We start from the raw sequence: 17,095 nt of genomic DNA, 5'->3' as shown, positions 1-17,095 counted from the left end.
CGTGCAAGAGTCGTTGAGTTCAAACTACTTCGGTTGGAATGGGATAATGAAAGATCGAAAGAAATTGCGTGAAAAGCGTGGCTCGGTTAACCGATCGGGGCAGAGAAGATTTTGTGCACACCGAGGGACGAGGGCGATGCGACAGAGACTACCTATTATGCCGAATGGAACAGGACGCCTTGGTAGGTGGAACTAAACGGGAACGGTACCATCCTGCGATATCTGTTGTAAAAAGTCCTGCCGCCGTTCCAGGCTATTCACTCGCAGCGGGATCCACGGAGACAGGCTGTTGAAAGGAACGTTTCCGAAACGCACAAGGGAACCGAAGAAAGTTAAGAGAAGGTTTCTCGAGCGTCGGCGGCGTCGAAGCGCAGGCATAATGCTTCGGATAGAAGCAGCTTGTCAACAGGCATGGACAACGAAAGAATCTTATCCGACGCCCGGGATTAACGATTTAATTCGACAGAGCGCGGTGCAAAATTTCGGTCCGCGTGAAACGTATTTACGCGTAATCGCGAGCGAAGCAATCGCGCTCGGTACGAAAACCGTGAACTTTCTCGCGAAACTTGCGCAATGGGAAATAAAGTCGTTTGCCAGTGGCGAGGTGAAGCAGAGGTACTGGAGTTAACCTCGAGATACGGGGGATTAAGTTGGACGCGGTCGAATCTCGTATCAAGTTTTCCAGTGGGCAGAGAGGGCAGGTTCGATGGAGAATTGCTGGAATCCCGAAGAGTAGGCGGGTTATTTTGCGAGAGAAAAGCGAAGAAAGGTACCTTGTCGAGGCACTTGAGCTCCTCGATCGGGTAGACCGTTTTCTCGCAGCGGGCGCACGTCTTGCTCATCTTCTTCTTCTTCTTCTTCTTCCTCCTCTTCTTCGTCGTCTTTCCTCTTCCTCTCTCTCTTTCCCTCGTGCACGGGCGCAGTTCCGCGTACGTGTGTATCCTCGGCCTCTCTCGTCCTCCTCACGAAACACTGCGCGTACGTAAAGAACACGTGTAACACTAACGACACATCCGCGCGGCCGTTCGTGTCGGGGCGACGGTAAACAATCGACCAACAGTCGCGTTTCACGTTCTACGATCCGTACGCGGGATATCTCAACGGGGACCGCTGCGAACTGGTGAAATATCACGCCTGGCGGAAAACGTCCAACTGCTTGGCTTGCCACAGAGCCGCACCAAACTGCACTGCCCTCTCGTCCTCGTCTAGGCACAAAAACTCCTTGAGTGACAGTAATGGTGGGGTACCGCGCTAGTCAGGCCACCGACTAAATGTATACTTTCTGCCGTAGCCTTCAAGCTCTTCTATAGAGAAAAATCGTGCAAGGTTTCTTGTTAATTATTATTAGTTGAACGCGAATGAATGTCTCGTGGATTGTATAGTTTTTATTCGTCGGAGGTTCAGTGGGAATATTTTCATTCCCCAAGGCGTTCTGCTCGCAACGACATCGTCGGTAATACAGAACAAATGGAAGATTACTCGGTAACTTGTATTTTAAAATAAGAATTTCGTACGCTTTCTGGTATATTACTCCCTATACATTTGTAATTAGCACGCAATTATCGAACGAAATAGTTGTGTTGAAACAAATACACAGCGTTATTTTCTTACGACAGATTTAAATTGGTAGAGAGCTTCGGGTACCGTGCTAATCAAAATAACAATGTATAGTGCCCGTTTCTATCAGTAATTCAATTTTGATGGCGCTAAACTTGAATAACATCGATGAAGAATAACTGTATCGTTACTTCGGTAGGATTGTATACAATTCTGAGACTAATAATGCTCAATGCCGCTCAATAATGAGTGAATAAAGTACAAACGAGGTACAGGATAAACCTCACATTTAATATGTGACGTAACCAAACATATTTTGGTTCAGTGAGTTCTTTGCAGTTTCGTGACAGCCTACATTATCGATTTAGCATTGAAAAAGATACAATCGCTATTAACGATAAAAGTTAGAACTAAACACTACAGTTGGTAAAACGGGAAATACGCAGGTCCTTGCTTTACCATTAACGATGTATAGCCACAGACCAAGTATAGGATAGACCTATCACCACAGACCAGATATCTCGTCAGTGATTCAGCACAGACGAGGTATAGAATAGACCTATCAAGCAATGTATTTTTGTTTCCTAGGACCCCCTTGCCATTTTAGTGTCGCATGCAACGTTACCGGTGAAGTCTCAAAACAGATTGTAACGCTACGCGTGGTAGGAACTAGAATTAAGCACGAGTAAAACTAGTTTATGTTTTGAGAGTCAATGCCCGCGATTTACAAATGTTTCTGTTAGAGTAACAATTTAAAAATCGTCTTATGAACATATTTCGTTCAACGGAAAAGAACGAAGGAAGAAAATAAAACGATATCACATTCGTCTTTTAACGTTGCTGTCCTATTCCGGTTTATTTAACGCAAAACAAATTTATTTAACATACAAATTTATATAAACAACAACATTATTTGTGGAAGACATGCTTTCATGATGTAACGTGGAATACCTCGCAAAGGAATTGTAACTTTGTATATTTCAATAAAATGCTGAAGCAGAGAGGACTGTGGGAATATCAGTAACAGCGTGAATTTTTAATAATTTTTTCGGCGCACGATACGTGAAAGGGTTCGCAAGGGTACGCAAAGTGCTAATAAACAATGTCATCTTGCAATTTATAGCTTGCACGGGCTTTGAAGAAATGCCATTTCTGAACGCCATAGTGTCTTGATCCACGAAATGGATTTTCGGAGAGAAATCCGCGTGAGTCGTTGACCAACCGAGCCAAAGCGTACCGTAACAAAAGCCTACCCTCTTATGTCAAACTCTCTCTCTAAACAAGTCACACGTATACAAGTACGCAACACCTTTCAGCATTTCAACACATTTCAGAGTAGATACTGAGTTGGACGCTGTTCATGAACAGAGGTCGCTAAATTCAGTCCTGAAATTATGGGTCGGTAACACAGATTGGGTGGCGACACGAAGTCCCATAAGGTGATGGGTCTATTCTATACCTCGTCTGTGGATTCAGACTTCAAATTATAAGTCGGTAACATAGTTTGGGTGGCGACACGACATCCGTACGGTGATAGGCCTATCCTATACTTCGTCCGTGATCTAAGTATAGTATAGAGTGCCGAGGATGCGCTATATATCCATAAACTAAATAAATGTGAGATAAGGGACCTCAGATTGCAAATAATCAGACTTGTACGGTTTTGCATGATGTAACCTCCTCCCGTAGTCAACGATAGTCAACTGTATATACCCCATCATACGAGAACACTAATGCACTAATAACTAATGCAATCTGAAATGTAAACCCCCACCATGTCTTCCCACATAATATTCGTAATTATTTTGTTTGGAGTGCAGAAAGAGTTTTAAAAACTTGCTTAGTTTCTGAGCCATGACACAGTACCACGACCTGAAGTGATCTGATTAGTCCGGACTGTTTTCGGCTTACATATCTCCTTTATTATTTTAAACTTGTAATAGTTATGAACATAAATTAACAGACGCGGTCGCGTCGGCAAGCTAATTCCCCTTCCCCTAAAAGTAAACAATACTTTACTAGTCACGCAATGTCGAAATTGATCATAGACGATTAAAAATCGGTCGCTATGTGGAATGAAAAGTCCGGGCTCATACGGGCTTTGCCGACCCCGTTCCACTATACTTTTCGCCCGTGACGCTCATAACAGCTCATAAGCAAGTGAAACGGGAAATTTCCGGTCGTCGTGGGCGCGGTCGATTTGCATGAGAACGATGAGAACGCGCCAAAGTTTAACCGGTTCAACCATTGAGCTATAAAAATACCTGGAGAGTGAACAGCAGTGGGAAGAAGTAGATGTGACAGCGGACCGAAGGAAATAGAAAACGGGTGAACCTATCCTTCTTTTTCCTATTATCCCTCTCTATCTGTACTATCTGTGTTATGTATGTGTGCATGCGCGGGTAACTTCACTTACATACACTATACATCTGTAGCCTGTTGTAAGACAGAGATAGGTTCACCCGTTATCTTCCCTCTCTCTCGGACCGGCCGCCATTGCTCTGTTCACTCTCCAGGTATTTTTATAGCTCAATGAGTTCAACTGAGTTAAACCCATATCAATGTCAGGTATAGGCAGGCCATGATGTATCCTTACATCATGGTATACGCCAGGCCTGGCCAACCCAAATGGTTTCACGGGCCACTTTGATGACGCGTAACGTTGCACATGTAAATTTTCATTTATTTAATATTTTTTGTATCATACAACGAGAAACAAAAGTTTCAATAGAAATAAATAACGCACATTTTAACGTGGCAGGCCGCGTGTTGGCCAGGCCTGGTATAGGCTATAGTTTACGTGGTCTATACCACCTATATATACCTAGGTGGTTTTGGCCAGTTATGGCATTTTGTGGCATTTCTTGTCCAAGTTGCAGTGACTTACGATGGCTTATATGCAACTTATACGGAGAAGGTGGTGTAAATGAAAGTCAATGAAAATCTTGATGCGAATGATATTGTTTAAGGCGAAGCGGCATTCGTAGATTTTTGATAGTGCATACGGATGAAATCATTTTATTGATATTGTTGTACACATTCCCTCATATAAATAGGTACCTTTTTACGCCGCCATAAAAACACTGTGTTAAGAGAGATTTTGATGAATGTACTCGTTCAAGTTTCTCAACATGCTCTGCATATCACTGTACTTAACCACAGAACAAGCATCTTCGATCGAAAGCCATTGGTACGCTTGGTGTTCCTCCGACATTTCAACAGATTTGTCGCTATTTAACAACTCCGCCAACCAGTAAACGACAGTTTTTGGCTTTCCTGTCACTTCATAGGTTAGTTCTCGTTTGACGTCGTCGTAGACCTTAAGATCGCTGAGTAGCAGGCCCGATTCCTCTTTCGTTTCACGAACCGCGGTATCCAAGTCCGATTCACCAGGGTCGACATGACCTACCAGTCAAATATAGAAAAGTACCTATCGTGGTATATAATACGGCCGTCGCGTCCGCGTTCCCTAAATCTGAATTACATCGACTCGAGCGGTTTTCGAATAGGGGTTATGTGAATGAGTAGCCTGAAGTAACGTAATGGTCGCGTTGCATACCTTTCGGTGGTGTCCAGTGGTGGTCACCGTATGATGTTTGCATCAGGAGGTATTCGATCATCCCCTGCATTCGGCGAAATACAACGAAACCAGCGGCACGTTTGCCCATTGTATCGTCGTTGCACCAGACAGTCCAGGATATTCTATGCGCTGCTGGTTGATCTACTGTGAATAAAGTGTAGGCAGCAGGAAACCGGCGGCAAGTAGCGACAGAGAGCAAGTAGCAGAAACCTAACAAGATTATTAGCTGTCACGTGAATCGTATGCATTAGAACGAATTAGATAACATTTTATCATTCGCCGGGTAAGTATAAACTGAACACGAAAAGACCAGGCTCATAAACACGATACGATGGTACATACTTGAAATATTCATAAAACACGGCTGTTCATAGAAGACTTATATTCGTTGCAGTTGAATTCTTCATTCGCAAATAGTATCTTGTAGAATTTCGCAGAGCCTGAGTATTACAGGATTGCACGCACCTATATATAAGCAGACGCGACAATATCCGAAAGATCAGCCCGGGTTTTTTGGAACACCGATCAAACTTCGAATCTGGAAATGTCGGGAGTACCTACAGTTAGCGACTGTTTGCAATGAAGTGACGAGTTAACGAATTAGAGTCATAGATAGTAACAGATACACATCGACGAGTTCTTCTGTTAAAAGTAGAAGAACGTGACACCGTGCGTGCGCAACTTGGAGAGAAATCTGAATCGGGAAACAATGTGTCACCATTTTATTATAAACGTTTCTGCTACATTTTGTTGGCTAGGTACCGATCACCAAAAAAAAAAAAACACTTAGCAAAGCTGTATGTATATACGTACCTATCTACAAACTGTCACGTGTGTATGTGTATGTGTGTGAGCGGGGCGAAGTGATGCAGCTGGATGGACGACGAACCGGACTGGGCCGGACTCGGTATTTCTTTTCCTGTCGCTTTATTACTTACATACAAAAATCACAAAAATTGTCTGTCGTCACGCTCTGCGTGGACGCGACGCGACGCGACGCGTTTAAAGCATCCGCTCGCCGTTCCTTATATGTATGTATCATCCGTTCAGCTTCGGGTTTACTCGAATCGTGGAGGCTCTCTTGAACATGTGTTTTCCCCGCGAAACATCGACGATCAACTTTTTACATTTATTCGACAAAGCAAGCCAGCGAACGAACGATGGGTGTATATGTATACGTATATATCGTTACAGTATTGAATCATTTTTGTCGTCTATCTGCGCCTTACGAAGATATACCGATTACTCTATCGAAAGGACCTTACACGCTAACATTAATTCGTAACCGCTATCGTAAAGATTAATTTTTCTACAGTGGCGCGTCTGCTTGCGTTACGAGGACTGCGTCCGGAATTACATAATGATAGTTTTCATTGACGCGCAATCGCTTGTAACGTACGCAAACATTGTGTTACACGCTGTAAGTAGTTCTTTGTTGCATCCTTCCCGTTTTGTTTAGACATATTTCTCCTGCACAGAGAGAATCCACAGAAGAGGAATAAGTGTCCGCACCGTGTATTCTGCGACGACCGACCGTTCGTTCGTTCGTTCGGTCGCCGCGTGTTTCTTGTCGTCTTCTCGGCGGCTTCTCGTCTGACATCGCTTACGGAAAACGGCTGCGAACTTCCTACTTGGCGGTTGAGCGAAAGGAAGTGTTGCTGATTAGTGGGATTCGTTAGCTAACGAAGGGAGAAGCTTGCGTAAGTTGCTTTGCTTGCGTTACTCTTCTTCCCCTGGAAGGGGGAACCTTAAGACGAACCGTTGACGATACTTACAGTTATTTAGTTGCTATCAATCGTGTGTTGATTTAAAAAAGAAAACACGCACCGGAGGGGCATGTGTGGAGAGCAACGATTTGTTTGGGTTGAAAGAGAGCAAGAGAGAGAGAGAGAGAGAGAGAGAGAGCGAGCGAGCGAGCCAGAGAAAGAGAGATATGTATGATGATGCGTGTGTGTGCGCATGTGTGCGTGCTTGCGCGCGTTAGAAATGTGGAAAAATTATTCGAGTTTTGTATTTATTTAAATAAATTAGTAATTGCCTATTAATAACGTGCTCGATTAATCTTAGGCAAATATAAAAAGTTCGCGATAATCGAGTCCCCAGGTTCCTTTCATTCGTTTCCTTTGCTACTTTCCTTCTTCTTCCTCGTCTTCTTCTTCCTCTTCCTCTTCCCCTTCCCCTTCCTCTTCCTCTTCATCCTCTTCATATCTTTCCGTCTGTTTGCATGCTTTTTTTCTTATTTATGTTTTCGGCGTGAGGCTTCATCCGTTTGGTTAATTTAGTACCTTCGTATATTATATTATTTATATACACCAAGTCTCTAGATCGCCTCTACATTTACAATAATTCCTAATTTAATTTCATTCAACCGCGAATACATCTGTGAATAAAAGGTTAAATAGCGTAATAGTGTATAGCCAATTACAATACTTAAATATAATCTTATACGGTATCCTTCGTTGAATTAACAGATCTCATTATACACAACGTAGACGGTTCCTAAATTCTGTTAATTAATAGCCCCTCTCTTCCCTCTCCTTCTTTCTCCTTTACACTATTTCGCGATATTACTACGAGTTGAAATAAAAATAAAACTAATCATAATAATAATAGCAAGAATAATAACAACCATAATAATAATAATAATATTAATCGTAATAATAATAAGAATAATAATAATTATCATTACGCGTTAATTAATCGGCTATCGTCTGTAGTGCTGCGTAGTTGTAAACTTATGATATAAAAAAGTAAAGTATCGTAAAAATATTCGCAAAGGTAAGTGATTGGGCGCGTGCGTCGCGTCGGGCAAACATGTTTCCGCGCGGCACGGCGCGGCATTTAAATCGGTCAAATTGCTTGAATGCTGAATGGATGACGAAGGGTAATGCGTGAAGGTGATTTCTCGTTACGAGTACAATGCTACGTGTTCCTTTACAGGTTTCTCGACAAGTTTTATCGGTTATTTACAAAAAGGACCGCTCCCGTTTCTTTAAGTGTCCGTTGCGCAGGTGAAACGTAACATCAATAGACCATGCCGCGAAAAGAAAGACTCTCGACGTTGCAGCTGTTCCGTATGTAATATCTATATATTTATATATTTATATGTATGTATATGAATATAGTATAATACGCGTTCATCGAACGTCTCTGACTTTCCGAGGTACAGCCGATGAGTACGCTTCTCGTCCTGTTCCCCTACCTCATTTTATATCTCCCATTCTTCTCCGCCGCCTTTTCTAAGAGAAACTTGCATTCACTTTATTAGTACGCATCATTATTCATTAGGCACAGTTGAAATACAATAGAGTATCTTCCACTGGATATCATTTTCTAAATGGATCTCGTAATGTTTAGCGAGAGAAAGGGAAAACCGAAAGGACCAAGAAGAAAGAAGCGTGTAAGCGTACAAAAGACAAATGGTTTACCTACACTCTACAGTCACACCGAGAGAATTGTTCCGAATAGATAATACTGAAAACGCGATGCGTCGTAGGTTTGGGACGATCGTCTCGGTACAATTGGTAGAGCACAACGGACGATGAGCGTGGACCAATCTGTATTAACCGCGACTCAGACAATTCCGCTCGACCGTTACAGCGCCTTTTGTACGAAACGAAAAGGAATTTAAACGATTACGATCCGTTTCTTATCCTCGTTTTTCCCCTCTCCCCTTTCCCCCGTGTGCTGGTAAACGCACGCGCTCGCATTTCCTCTCCCTTTATCCCTTCCGTTGTGATTCGTCATTTTTGCCTTGCGCCCAGATGATATCGAAAGCCGACCTAGTCCCATTTTTGGCACTCGGGAGTATTTGAATACCGCGTTCAGCCGTCACGGATCACAGTGTTTCACAGCATATATGTACATACATATGTATCCCACGCGTTGGAAATGAAAAGGAGCTGAACTGCTACCCGGGATGTATAGATCGGTGAGAGACGACCTCGTTCGGTTGAATTCGATTGGATTGGATTGAATTCGGCTGATACCGTGTTCCAACTGTTCAGCTGGGACTGCGGACGGGTAGCCGGTGAGCAAAGATTTCTCGGTTGTCTGGGCGAGAATCCAAGTCCCAGAAGAAGAAAGGAAGGAAGAATAAAAGTGGTCGGTGTCCGTGGGCTCGTGGTATCGATCACGGATTGGTGCGGGTGGCTATAGAGCCTGTTGTCGGCAGTCACAGCTTCAGCTCGTTCGCTATCTTGCTGGCAATATTTTTGAAACCGATCGACGTGCCCGAGATGCGTTTGAAACGTACGCCGTTCAAGGAAAGACGTGGCAGTTTACAAACTTCGATTTCCCACTGTACTTTGCTGTCTGTCGCAGAATCGCCGTGCGCGCACAGCAACAGGAACCTTTCGCGCTGTTCGTACTGACATTTATTGGCGTCCAGTACCTAAACCGATCGACAAACCCGTTAATATAACAATATTTTCATTCACTTACGTAATTTCATAGATAGCCCGCCGAAACTATTCCCCCTAGGGTCTCTACTACTCTCCCACCGACAAGTACAGATAGGGGAAGCTTTGTGATGTTCCATTGCAATACCTTTCGTATTTCAGACATGATTTCGTTCGGATCTCGACTACTGGTCGTTTTCATACTCCAAGTGAAACGTAGACTGCGTGGTTTAACCTGCTCATCGTTAGTGGTTGCTCCGCTGTAACAAAACAACGTTTTAAATCCGCTCGGTCCACGAGCTACGCACCAAACATGCCAATCACATAGGTATCACTCTAACGTTGTCGGCCAGCTGCTTCGCAGTCGCGCGAATCTATATCGTGAACAACGCGATGCGAGGATCTCGCGGCGTTCTTCGTTGCTCAGAGATTCGACATGTATCGGCAAATGCGCAGGATTATTAAACTGTGCGATAGGATTCTGCAAGCTCTCGCCGTCAAAGATTCCAACAAGGCAATGTAGAATGTAGAATGTAAAACGTGATACCTGGCTGGTACATCACATACGTGCATACATGCAATTTCTGTCGCATACACATTGACAAACATACAAGGAAGAATTCATTTCGGGGCATCTATTTCTATTTCTAAATACGTGTAGAGGCGCGCGAGTATTTCAGGAATGCTTTCAATGCTTCAAACGCTTTGAATGCTTTCCGACTATTCCCTATTCAACTGCTTCGGACGTTCTTCTTTCCGCGTGTTTCGAGGGATCTGTGCCGTGACGTTGTAAATGTCAATCTGAAGAGCAGCGGCAGCAAAGAAACCCACCACACGTATGTACGTAACAAAGATACAGAGAAGATATAGAGATAGAGAAGTAAAGAAAGAAAGAAAGAAAGAAAGAAAGAAAGACAGAGAGAGAGAGCACACAAAGCATCTAACATGTCGGAAGCGCTTTATTCCTGCAATTAAACTTTTTGAATCGCTAGCAGTGGCGCGAAGACAAAGAAAATTCATTAGAGTCTCTCGCGATTGAAATCGAAATTGTAAATACAATGCCGTAAGTAGTGCGTTTACATCGTACCGAATGTTGTTCATCGAATACCGAGGATTTCGCTTCGCGAGAAAAGTCGCGGCTACTTGGTAATTTCGTTGTGCGGCATCAAGTGCTGCAAGTATATTGTACATAGTATCTATTATATCGAAAAGGGTGTAAGGGATTGAAAGCGAAAACGGAAAGCTGGACAAATATGAAAGAAAGAGAGAACGAAAGAAACTAATAGACATGATAAAAGAAAACGAAACTAATGGAGCAAAAGGTGAAATTAGAACGTAAGGGCGGCCGTGGTATTATGGTATGCAGCAACGTACCTCACTACTGGGTGCTTGGGGGGTACGGATGGGTCCATGGGGCTGAAATAACAAAACAAAGGCAGTTGCTAACAAATACTAAACATGATAAATCGTCAAATGAACAAATTTAGTTTATATGTATGTATAACCACCACCATTCTATCACCACTGCACATCTAGTGCGAGACATCGAGAGTTACGATGCAACGAGAGGACGTATAGCGGGGATAATTTATGTTTATGTATAAAGACGGAACACGACAGTTCTTACGCTCTGTTAAAACGTCCGATCGCTGTTATCGCTGTTGTTTCAGCAGTTCTATTCGGACGAAAGTCGGTCGTTAACACGTTCACAAGGAATGGCTGAGAAGCATGGTAGCAATTACCTGCCTTAACGGAATGCGTATCGCGCGCGCGCGCGCGCGCGACCGAAGGTAAGTGTCCGTGTACTGTGTCTGTTGTTCGAAACGAGTCAATTCTTCGTACGTAACGTCTCCGTCAAAGACGCAAGCACATAACGAACACAGGGAAGAATTTCTTTTTCCGCACGAACAATAGATTCCTTTTTAACAGAGGATTCGGAAATAAATTGATACAACACAAGTACAAGACAGTTTCAACATGTTTATTAATAAGAAATTATTACTATTATTGCTTCTTAAAATTATTTTAAATAATATTTCTATCCTGTTTTTACGAGCTTTTTACTGCCCTCCGTTTTGTAAAGATGTAAGGCAGATGCTTGTAAGGTAGGTCCATCGAGAATAGTCTGCTTCGATCAAAGGTTCATCGATAAAAAATAAAAAAAAAAAGATGGAAATAGAGACAAAGGAACAGCAGAAGAAGAAAAAGAAGAAGAAGAGGGGACGACAGGAAGAGGGGGCGAGGGCGAGGGCGAGGGCGAGAGAGAAGAAAAGCAGAAAACGATGAAAAACTACTATAAAACGTTGCTTTGGACGCTTGTACACGGGCACAGAATTGGAGTGCAGCAAAGAGCGGAAAATCATTTACAGATGTGCTATATTTTTATGTACCTTGCGTATAAACGGTGCCGTATTTCTTTCATTTTCTTTAGTCCGTCTCTTTATACGCGTTATAACATACCTATGTAGAAGACAATCGAGTCGTCTCGATATCTTTTCCCATTTCTTACTGTCATGCACGTTTGTAATATATCAATTCGTCGGATGGCCTCCTTTTCGGAAGATATACTCCGTATTCTTTCGTTTTCGTTTTGATATTACAATAGGCAGGTAGATACTCTACGGTAATGTTTGCACGCATTCGATCCCACCGAGCACGACAGGAATAGATAGGTAATAGGTATCTTTTGCTGCTGTTAAGGCGAAATGCATGTAAGAAATTTCACATTATTGAAGCGTAGGTACTCGTGAATCGGTTACAATGAAAATTCGATTGGCGATTATCGCGATAATGTGGAAACGATCGTGTAGACTGTAGAAAGTGAGAAAGTGGGAAGGCAATCGTAGATCGATGATCGTTGACCGTTGATCGGTGATCGTTGATGAGCAACGAATGCGAGTGTTCCGTACTTTTGAACGATGATATCGGCTGAGAAACACTAAAGTTTACACGTAAAGCATATTTGTATCACCATGCAGTTGCAGTTGCAGTTAAAGTAAAATGTAGACACAAAAACTTATCCTGATCCGTGTAAGTGGAAAACTTAAACGATATCTTGTTGTTAGTGGCTAAAGTATGTAACTCGTGGCCACTCTTTCGTTTCCTCTGTTGCTCGTTCCGTTCATTCGTTTCTTCACTCGTACGTTCACTCGCTCGTTCGTTCGTTCGTTCGGTCGCTCTCTTTTTCTCGGTTTGCATAATACGTTACACAACTTTTCTTCCGTTATACTATTTCTCCGTTTTGTCCCCTTGTATAAATACTGCTACGTCGATTCTCCTTTCGTCGTAGGGCACGTACGCATATTCTGCGCGTTCACCACATTACTTTATTTACTTTACGCTAAATTCGCGAAGATTCGTGAAAAACTAGTGCCTCCGTTTCTTTTCCTTTTCCTTTCCCCTTTGTTTAGCAAAATACGCGTAAAATGTACAATATTAAAAAGAGAAAGGCACGCAGGTTTCTGTGACGGGGTAATTTTCGGTCTACGCAAACTTCAAGATCGTTTGGACACGACGAATTTCGCCTAGGATTGCATACGGGTCTCTACATCATATATTTCTATCGATTAATTAATACAATATGAATCGAAATACAATAATTATCTAATATACAAAGAAAACGAGTAACCAATCGTCCATGGCATGTGGCATGTCTCTACCGAATGAATCTTTGCTCTTGCTTGCGCGTTACTACGTATGTATGTATGTATGTATGATGTGTGCATGTATGTATGCATGTATGCATGTATGTATGTATGCATGTATGTATGCATGTATGTATGTATGCATGTATGTATGTATGCATGTATGTATGTATGCATGTATGTATGTATGCATGTATGTATTTCTGTGTGTATGTACTTCGTTCCTACTTCAGAATAAATTGCTATAGGATGGATGTAACGCGTTAACGTAATAAATGAAACGAGAAGCGAATGGTATCGTAGCTGCCGGCCACTGCAATCAAATAGCACGTTATCTACAATCCGTTAGTCAGTTTCGAGATCAGCTTTGAAGCCAGTAGTAACGTACCATCTTATTTATCCTACGCGTAAGAAAGAGAGGAAAATCTCGTTTTCTTCTGCGTTCTTCCCGACAGAGGGTCTAGCAGGGTAAGCATAGGCAAACGGCCCCTATGGCCATTCTTGGAGTTGTTATTTTTTAATCAATGCTCCTTGCCTGAAACACCATTATGTAAAGTTTTAGATCGCTACCCTCACCTCCCCCCCCCCCCCGTTTAAGGGTATTACGGGGGTAAACGCCTTTAACGTTATTATTTTTTTCTCAGTTATTACTTAAGATATTAACAAACAATATTAACAAGATAGCGACAAATACTCTTTCTCGTCACAAAAACCCCACACATCTTCGGGTTTGTATACATAATAGTTCGATAACACAGCATTATTTTCTTTTTTTTTGGAGGTTGTCACTCAAAGGGTTGTTTCCAAAAACCACCCCAAAAAATAAATTATTTTTTTCTACCCTTAATAATTTATTTAAAATTTAGAGAAAAATATATGAAGTACAGTTAGTATGTAGCAATTTTTTTCGTTTTTTTTTCATTTAAATATCTTAAGTAATAACCGAGAAAAAAATAATACGGTTAAATGGGGGGAGGGTAGCGATCTAAAACTTTACATAATGATGATTTAGGCAAGGAGCATTGTTTAAAAAATAACTCGAAGAGTCGCCATGGGGGCCATTTGCCCATGCTTACCCTGTTAGACTCTTAGAACGTACAATGAAACATACAAAAGAAATGCGCATTTCCGTGGCGAAGTGATTTGCTATTTGCTTACGCAACCTGACAGGTGTGTGAGGATACCTGATCGATGCAAAATAAATCATGTTGGCTTGGTGCGCGCGTTAAAAGGCATGCATCGAAAACGATCAAGTGGAATGCCTTTAACGAGCACGAGATAATGAAATTCTATTGTACTCGTCGAGTTGCACCAACCGAACGGTATAAAAATATATATATAATTGGAATCGTTTACACTAACGTTATTAAATACGGGAAAACTAAGCAAACCGATATTAAAAAAAAAAAAAAACGAAGAAGAAGAAGAAGAAAAAAAGAAAGAAGAAAGGTCGCAGAACGCGCGTTACACGATAAAGTATGTCCGATATCGATTCTTTGAATGTCCATACCTGTCGGCGATTTTCCGCGCGCTCGACTTCTTTTAGCGTACGAAATATAGTTTATTTTCATCATGTTAAGAAACTGTACAAAATACTTTAGGAATGAAAATACTGTAGCTATATATCGGAAGTAATATATTTACATAAATTACACGCATATGTATATCGCAATATACATGTAGATATATCCGTATAAAGAAATGCACTCTCGATGGGACGAAAGAATCGATATAAGAATCTTGTGGTTGCGAGTGGTGACGTGACGGTTCGCATCCGCTCTAAATTTTGGCGTCAAGACCAAACGTAAATTCTATATTATTTCTCTCCGCTATGGGGAATCTATGCTGGATATCAACGCGAACGGCGAGAAAGGAGTGGGATGACGAGGAGAACGTAAACGAGGATTGCCTGAAACTGCCAGTAAATGCAATTTTCTAGTCCTTCTGAGCCGAGTAAGTAAACAGTGTCATTCCGATTAAGCATGCGGACATCGAGAAGATAATTTTCGCTCGCGGAATAGATTTTCGCGCGAACTTTACGCGCGTCATTGTTATCCAACATATTTTCCCAGGATCATAATTTACGCGGCGTTACAGGGTGATGACGTTATTCTACAATTTCATCGTAATCCTAGATAAGATCGTTAACACACGGAGAAAGAGAAATGGGGGTGATGGGGAGAGGGCAGAGTAATGGATGGGGGATTTAGATTAAAAGAATACGGTAGGATATAGGAAGTCAGGCGTGGCCACTGGATCAGATTTAAAGTACTTTGTCTGTAAAGTGGCCGTATATATTGCCGTTGCTCGATATTCAGCGTGCGGCTCGCTCTCATTTCGGCTCGAGGGAAATAAGGCGAGACTTCACCCATCACTTAGAAAACCTGTCAATATACGAATAATTCACATATATTCCATTGCGTCTGCGTAAAATGGATCGTGTAACGATTTGTTAGTACAATTATACCACTTCCCCAACGTTCACCGTGGACGCGTGTACATAGATATCGTCTGTTACCCGTCTATTTCGTCAGTTGCTGTCCAGTCCGTTCGTTACAGTTGGTCAGGAGCAGTCCTTATATAGAAGCAACGGCGACGTTTTTCGAGAAGTCGCGAAGCATAAGGGAACAGGCTAACCAACTACTTCACACTTCGCAGCGACCTTTATCAGGAAACCGAGTGTCTCTACTTAGCGGAGCAAACGGTACGTTCGGTTAGTCCAATGGTCAATATACGTACGTGACTTTGGGGCACCGCGAATCGTACTGTAGCTACTATACGCGTACCGCGACTCCGCGAGCTTCTATTCCCGGGGTTTTACTGGCTCGTCGGCGAGAAAACGAAATGCGTGCCGTCGAGCATCCGCATGCTCCCGTGGTGCGACGATACATTCGACATTGGCACGCTAACGAACGTTGCTTCGCGCAGCGAGATTGGAAGGTAGCTGAAGTAACGTTTCGTGCAAACTGGATCAACGAACGGTCACCGCGGACACATTTTCTTGCGCTAACGGAAAGTAAGTGAAAGATGGAGACAGAGGAGGAAGAGGAGGAGCGGGAGATGAAAAAGAAGAAGAAGAAGCCGGACAATGTCGCGTCGATTATGAATACCAGTACGAATAGATATACGTATAAAAATAGAAAGAAGATTGGGTAATAGGACTTTAGACGAGCGGCGTAAGAGTGCACGTTTGCTAGAGTTGGCAGGCTGAGTTTGGAAAGGCACAAATTCGAGTGCTACATCTAAGTGGATAAGGCGCACCTTGCTGCATCCTCGCGCGTCAGGAAGACATTCGTATTCTCGAATGGTTGCGATCGTACGACTACGAGCGCGAGAATGCTGTTACGCTCCGTACGCGCCTGACTGTGATTCTGAATGCAATGTACGTACTTTATGCACAGCATTCGTTCGGTCGAATGTGTAAGGATGGAGGTATCTCGATTCCCGATTCTCAACCTCGGCGATACGCACACCACAGAATAACGGAGCGAAACGTGCATCATCAATTCGTTTCGTTTGGTTTCAGTTCAGTTCAGTTCAGTTCTGTTCAGTTTTCTTTATTCTCCAACGCGTTTGGATATCCGTGGAGCGTTGACCAGTAACGCGTGCAATGTTTGCCTTTGTTCCCAGAGCGATCGGAAATGCGTTAAGAAGGCAGGGGCGCGTTGACAGTGGCGCGAGTGCGCGGACACGCTGCCGTCTCGGCGCATCGGTCGTTAAGATTCGCGCGTCTGTCTATCTGTATGGCCATTTTGCTTGTCGGAACTCGAGCGAAGCCAAAGTTAATCGGTTCACGTCCTGTAGCATAGAACACACACACACCGGTATAAATTAATCCAAGTGTCAAGAATTAAGCGATGCACCAATGGCTATGCTGTGTCGGCAACTGGCAAACGTTTTTCGCTTTGATCTGT

The 17,095-nt window shown here is 42.8% G+C and overlaps 3 protein-coding genes across 13 annotated transcripts in view; all 3 read right to left on the bottom strand.

Annotated features, from left to right (window-relative positions):
- The window catches only part of LOC143369475 (LIM and SH3 domain protein F42H10.3-like), a 28,845-nt gene extending 27,627 nt beyond the window's left edge, over positions 1-1,218 (bottom strand). The window contains exon 1 of one of the 2 annotated variants that reach the window (XM_076813494.1): positions 774-1,218. In XM_076813494.1, the coding sequence (XP_076669609.1) occupies positions 774-842 (69 nt within the window). In that variant the 5' untranslated portion in view covers positions 843-1,218. The remainder of the gene's footprint in view (positions 1-773) is intronic. The other variant, XM_076813493.1, reaches the window with a different exon arrangement.
- A 3,341-nt stretch (positions 1,219-4,559) lies between these two features.
- On the bottom strand, positions 4,560-5,692 carry Apf (purine phosphoribosyltransferase family protein Apf). Its single transcript, XM_076813496.1, has 2 exons — positions 5,117-5,692; positions 4,560-4,962 (listed from the first exon to the last, which is right to left on the bottom strand). The coding sequence occupies exons 1-2, from the start codon at positions 5,223-5,225 to the stop codon at positions 4,646-4,648; spliced, it is 426 nt and encodes a 141-aa protein (XP_076669611.1). The 5' UTR covers positions 5,226-5,692; the 3' UTR covers positions 4,560-4,645.
- Positions 5,693-5,842: 150 nt separating this feature from the next.
- Positions 5,843-17,095, bottom strand: part of LOC143369467 (serine/threonine-protein kinase MARK2) — a 52,638-nt gene continuing 41,385 nt past the window's right edge. For 7 of the 10 annotated variants that reach the window (XM_076813436.1, XM_076813441.1, XM_076813439.1 and 4 more), the window contains 3 exons: positions 10,912-10,953; positions 9,686-9,797; positions 5,843-9,530 (listed from right to left, as the gene is read on the bottom strand). In XM_076813436.1, coding sequence (XP_076669551.1) covers positions 9,312-9,530; positions 9,686-9,797; positions 10,912-10,953 — 373 coding nt within the window. In that variant the 3' untranslated portion in view covers positions 5,843-9,311. Of the gene's footprint in view, positions 9,531-9,685; positions 9,798-10,911; positions 10,954-11,497; positions 13,626-14,257; positions 16,980-17,095 lie in introns of those variants that run through there. The other 3 variants (XM_076813440.1, XR_013085414.1, XR_013085413.1) reach the window with 3 other exon arrangements.

Source organism: Andrena cerasifolii, chromosome 5 (assembly GCF_050908995.1).
Source record: "Andrena cerasifolii isolate SP2316 chromosome 5, iyAndCera1_principal, whole genome shotgun sequence".
Classification (NCBI taxonomy): Eukaryota; Metazoa; Arthropoda; class Insecta; order Hymenoptera; family Andrenidae; genus Andrena; species Andrena cerasifolii.
The sequence above is the reverse complement of the archived record's forward strand: the minus strand, read 5'-3'. Positions and strand labels throughout refer to the sequence as shown.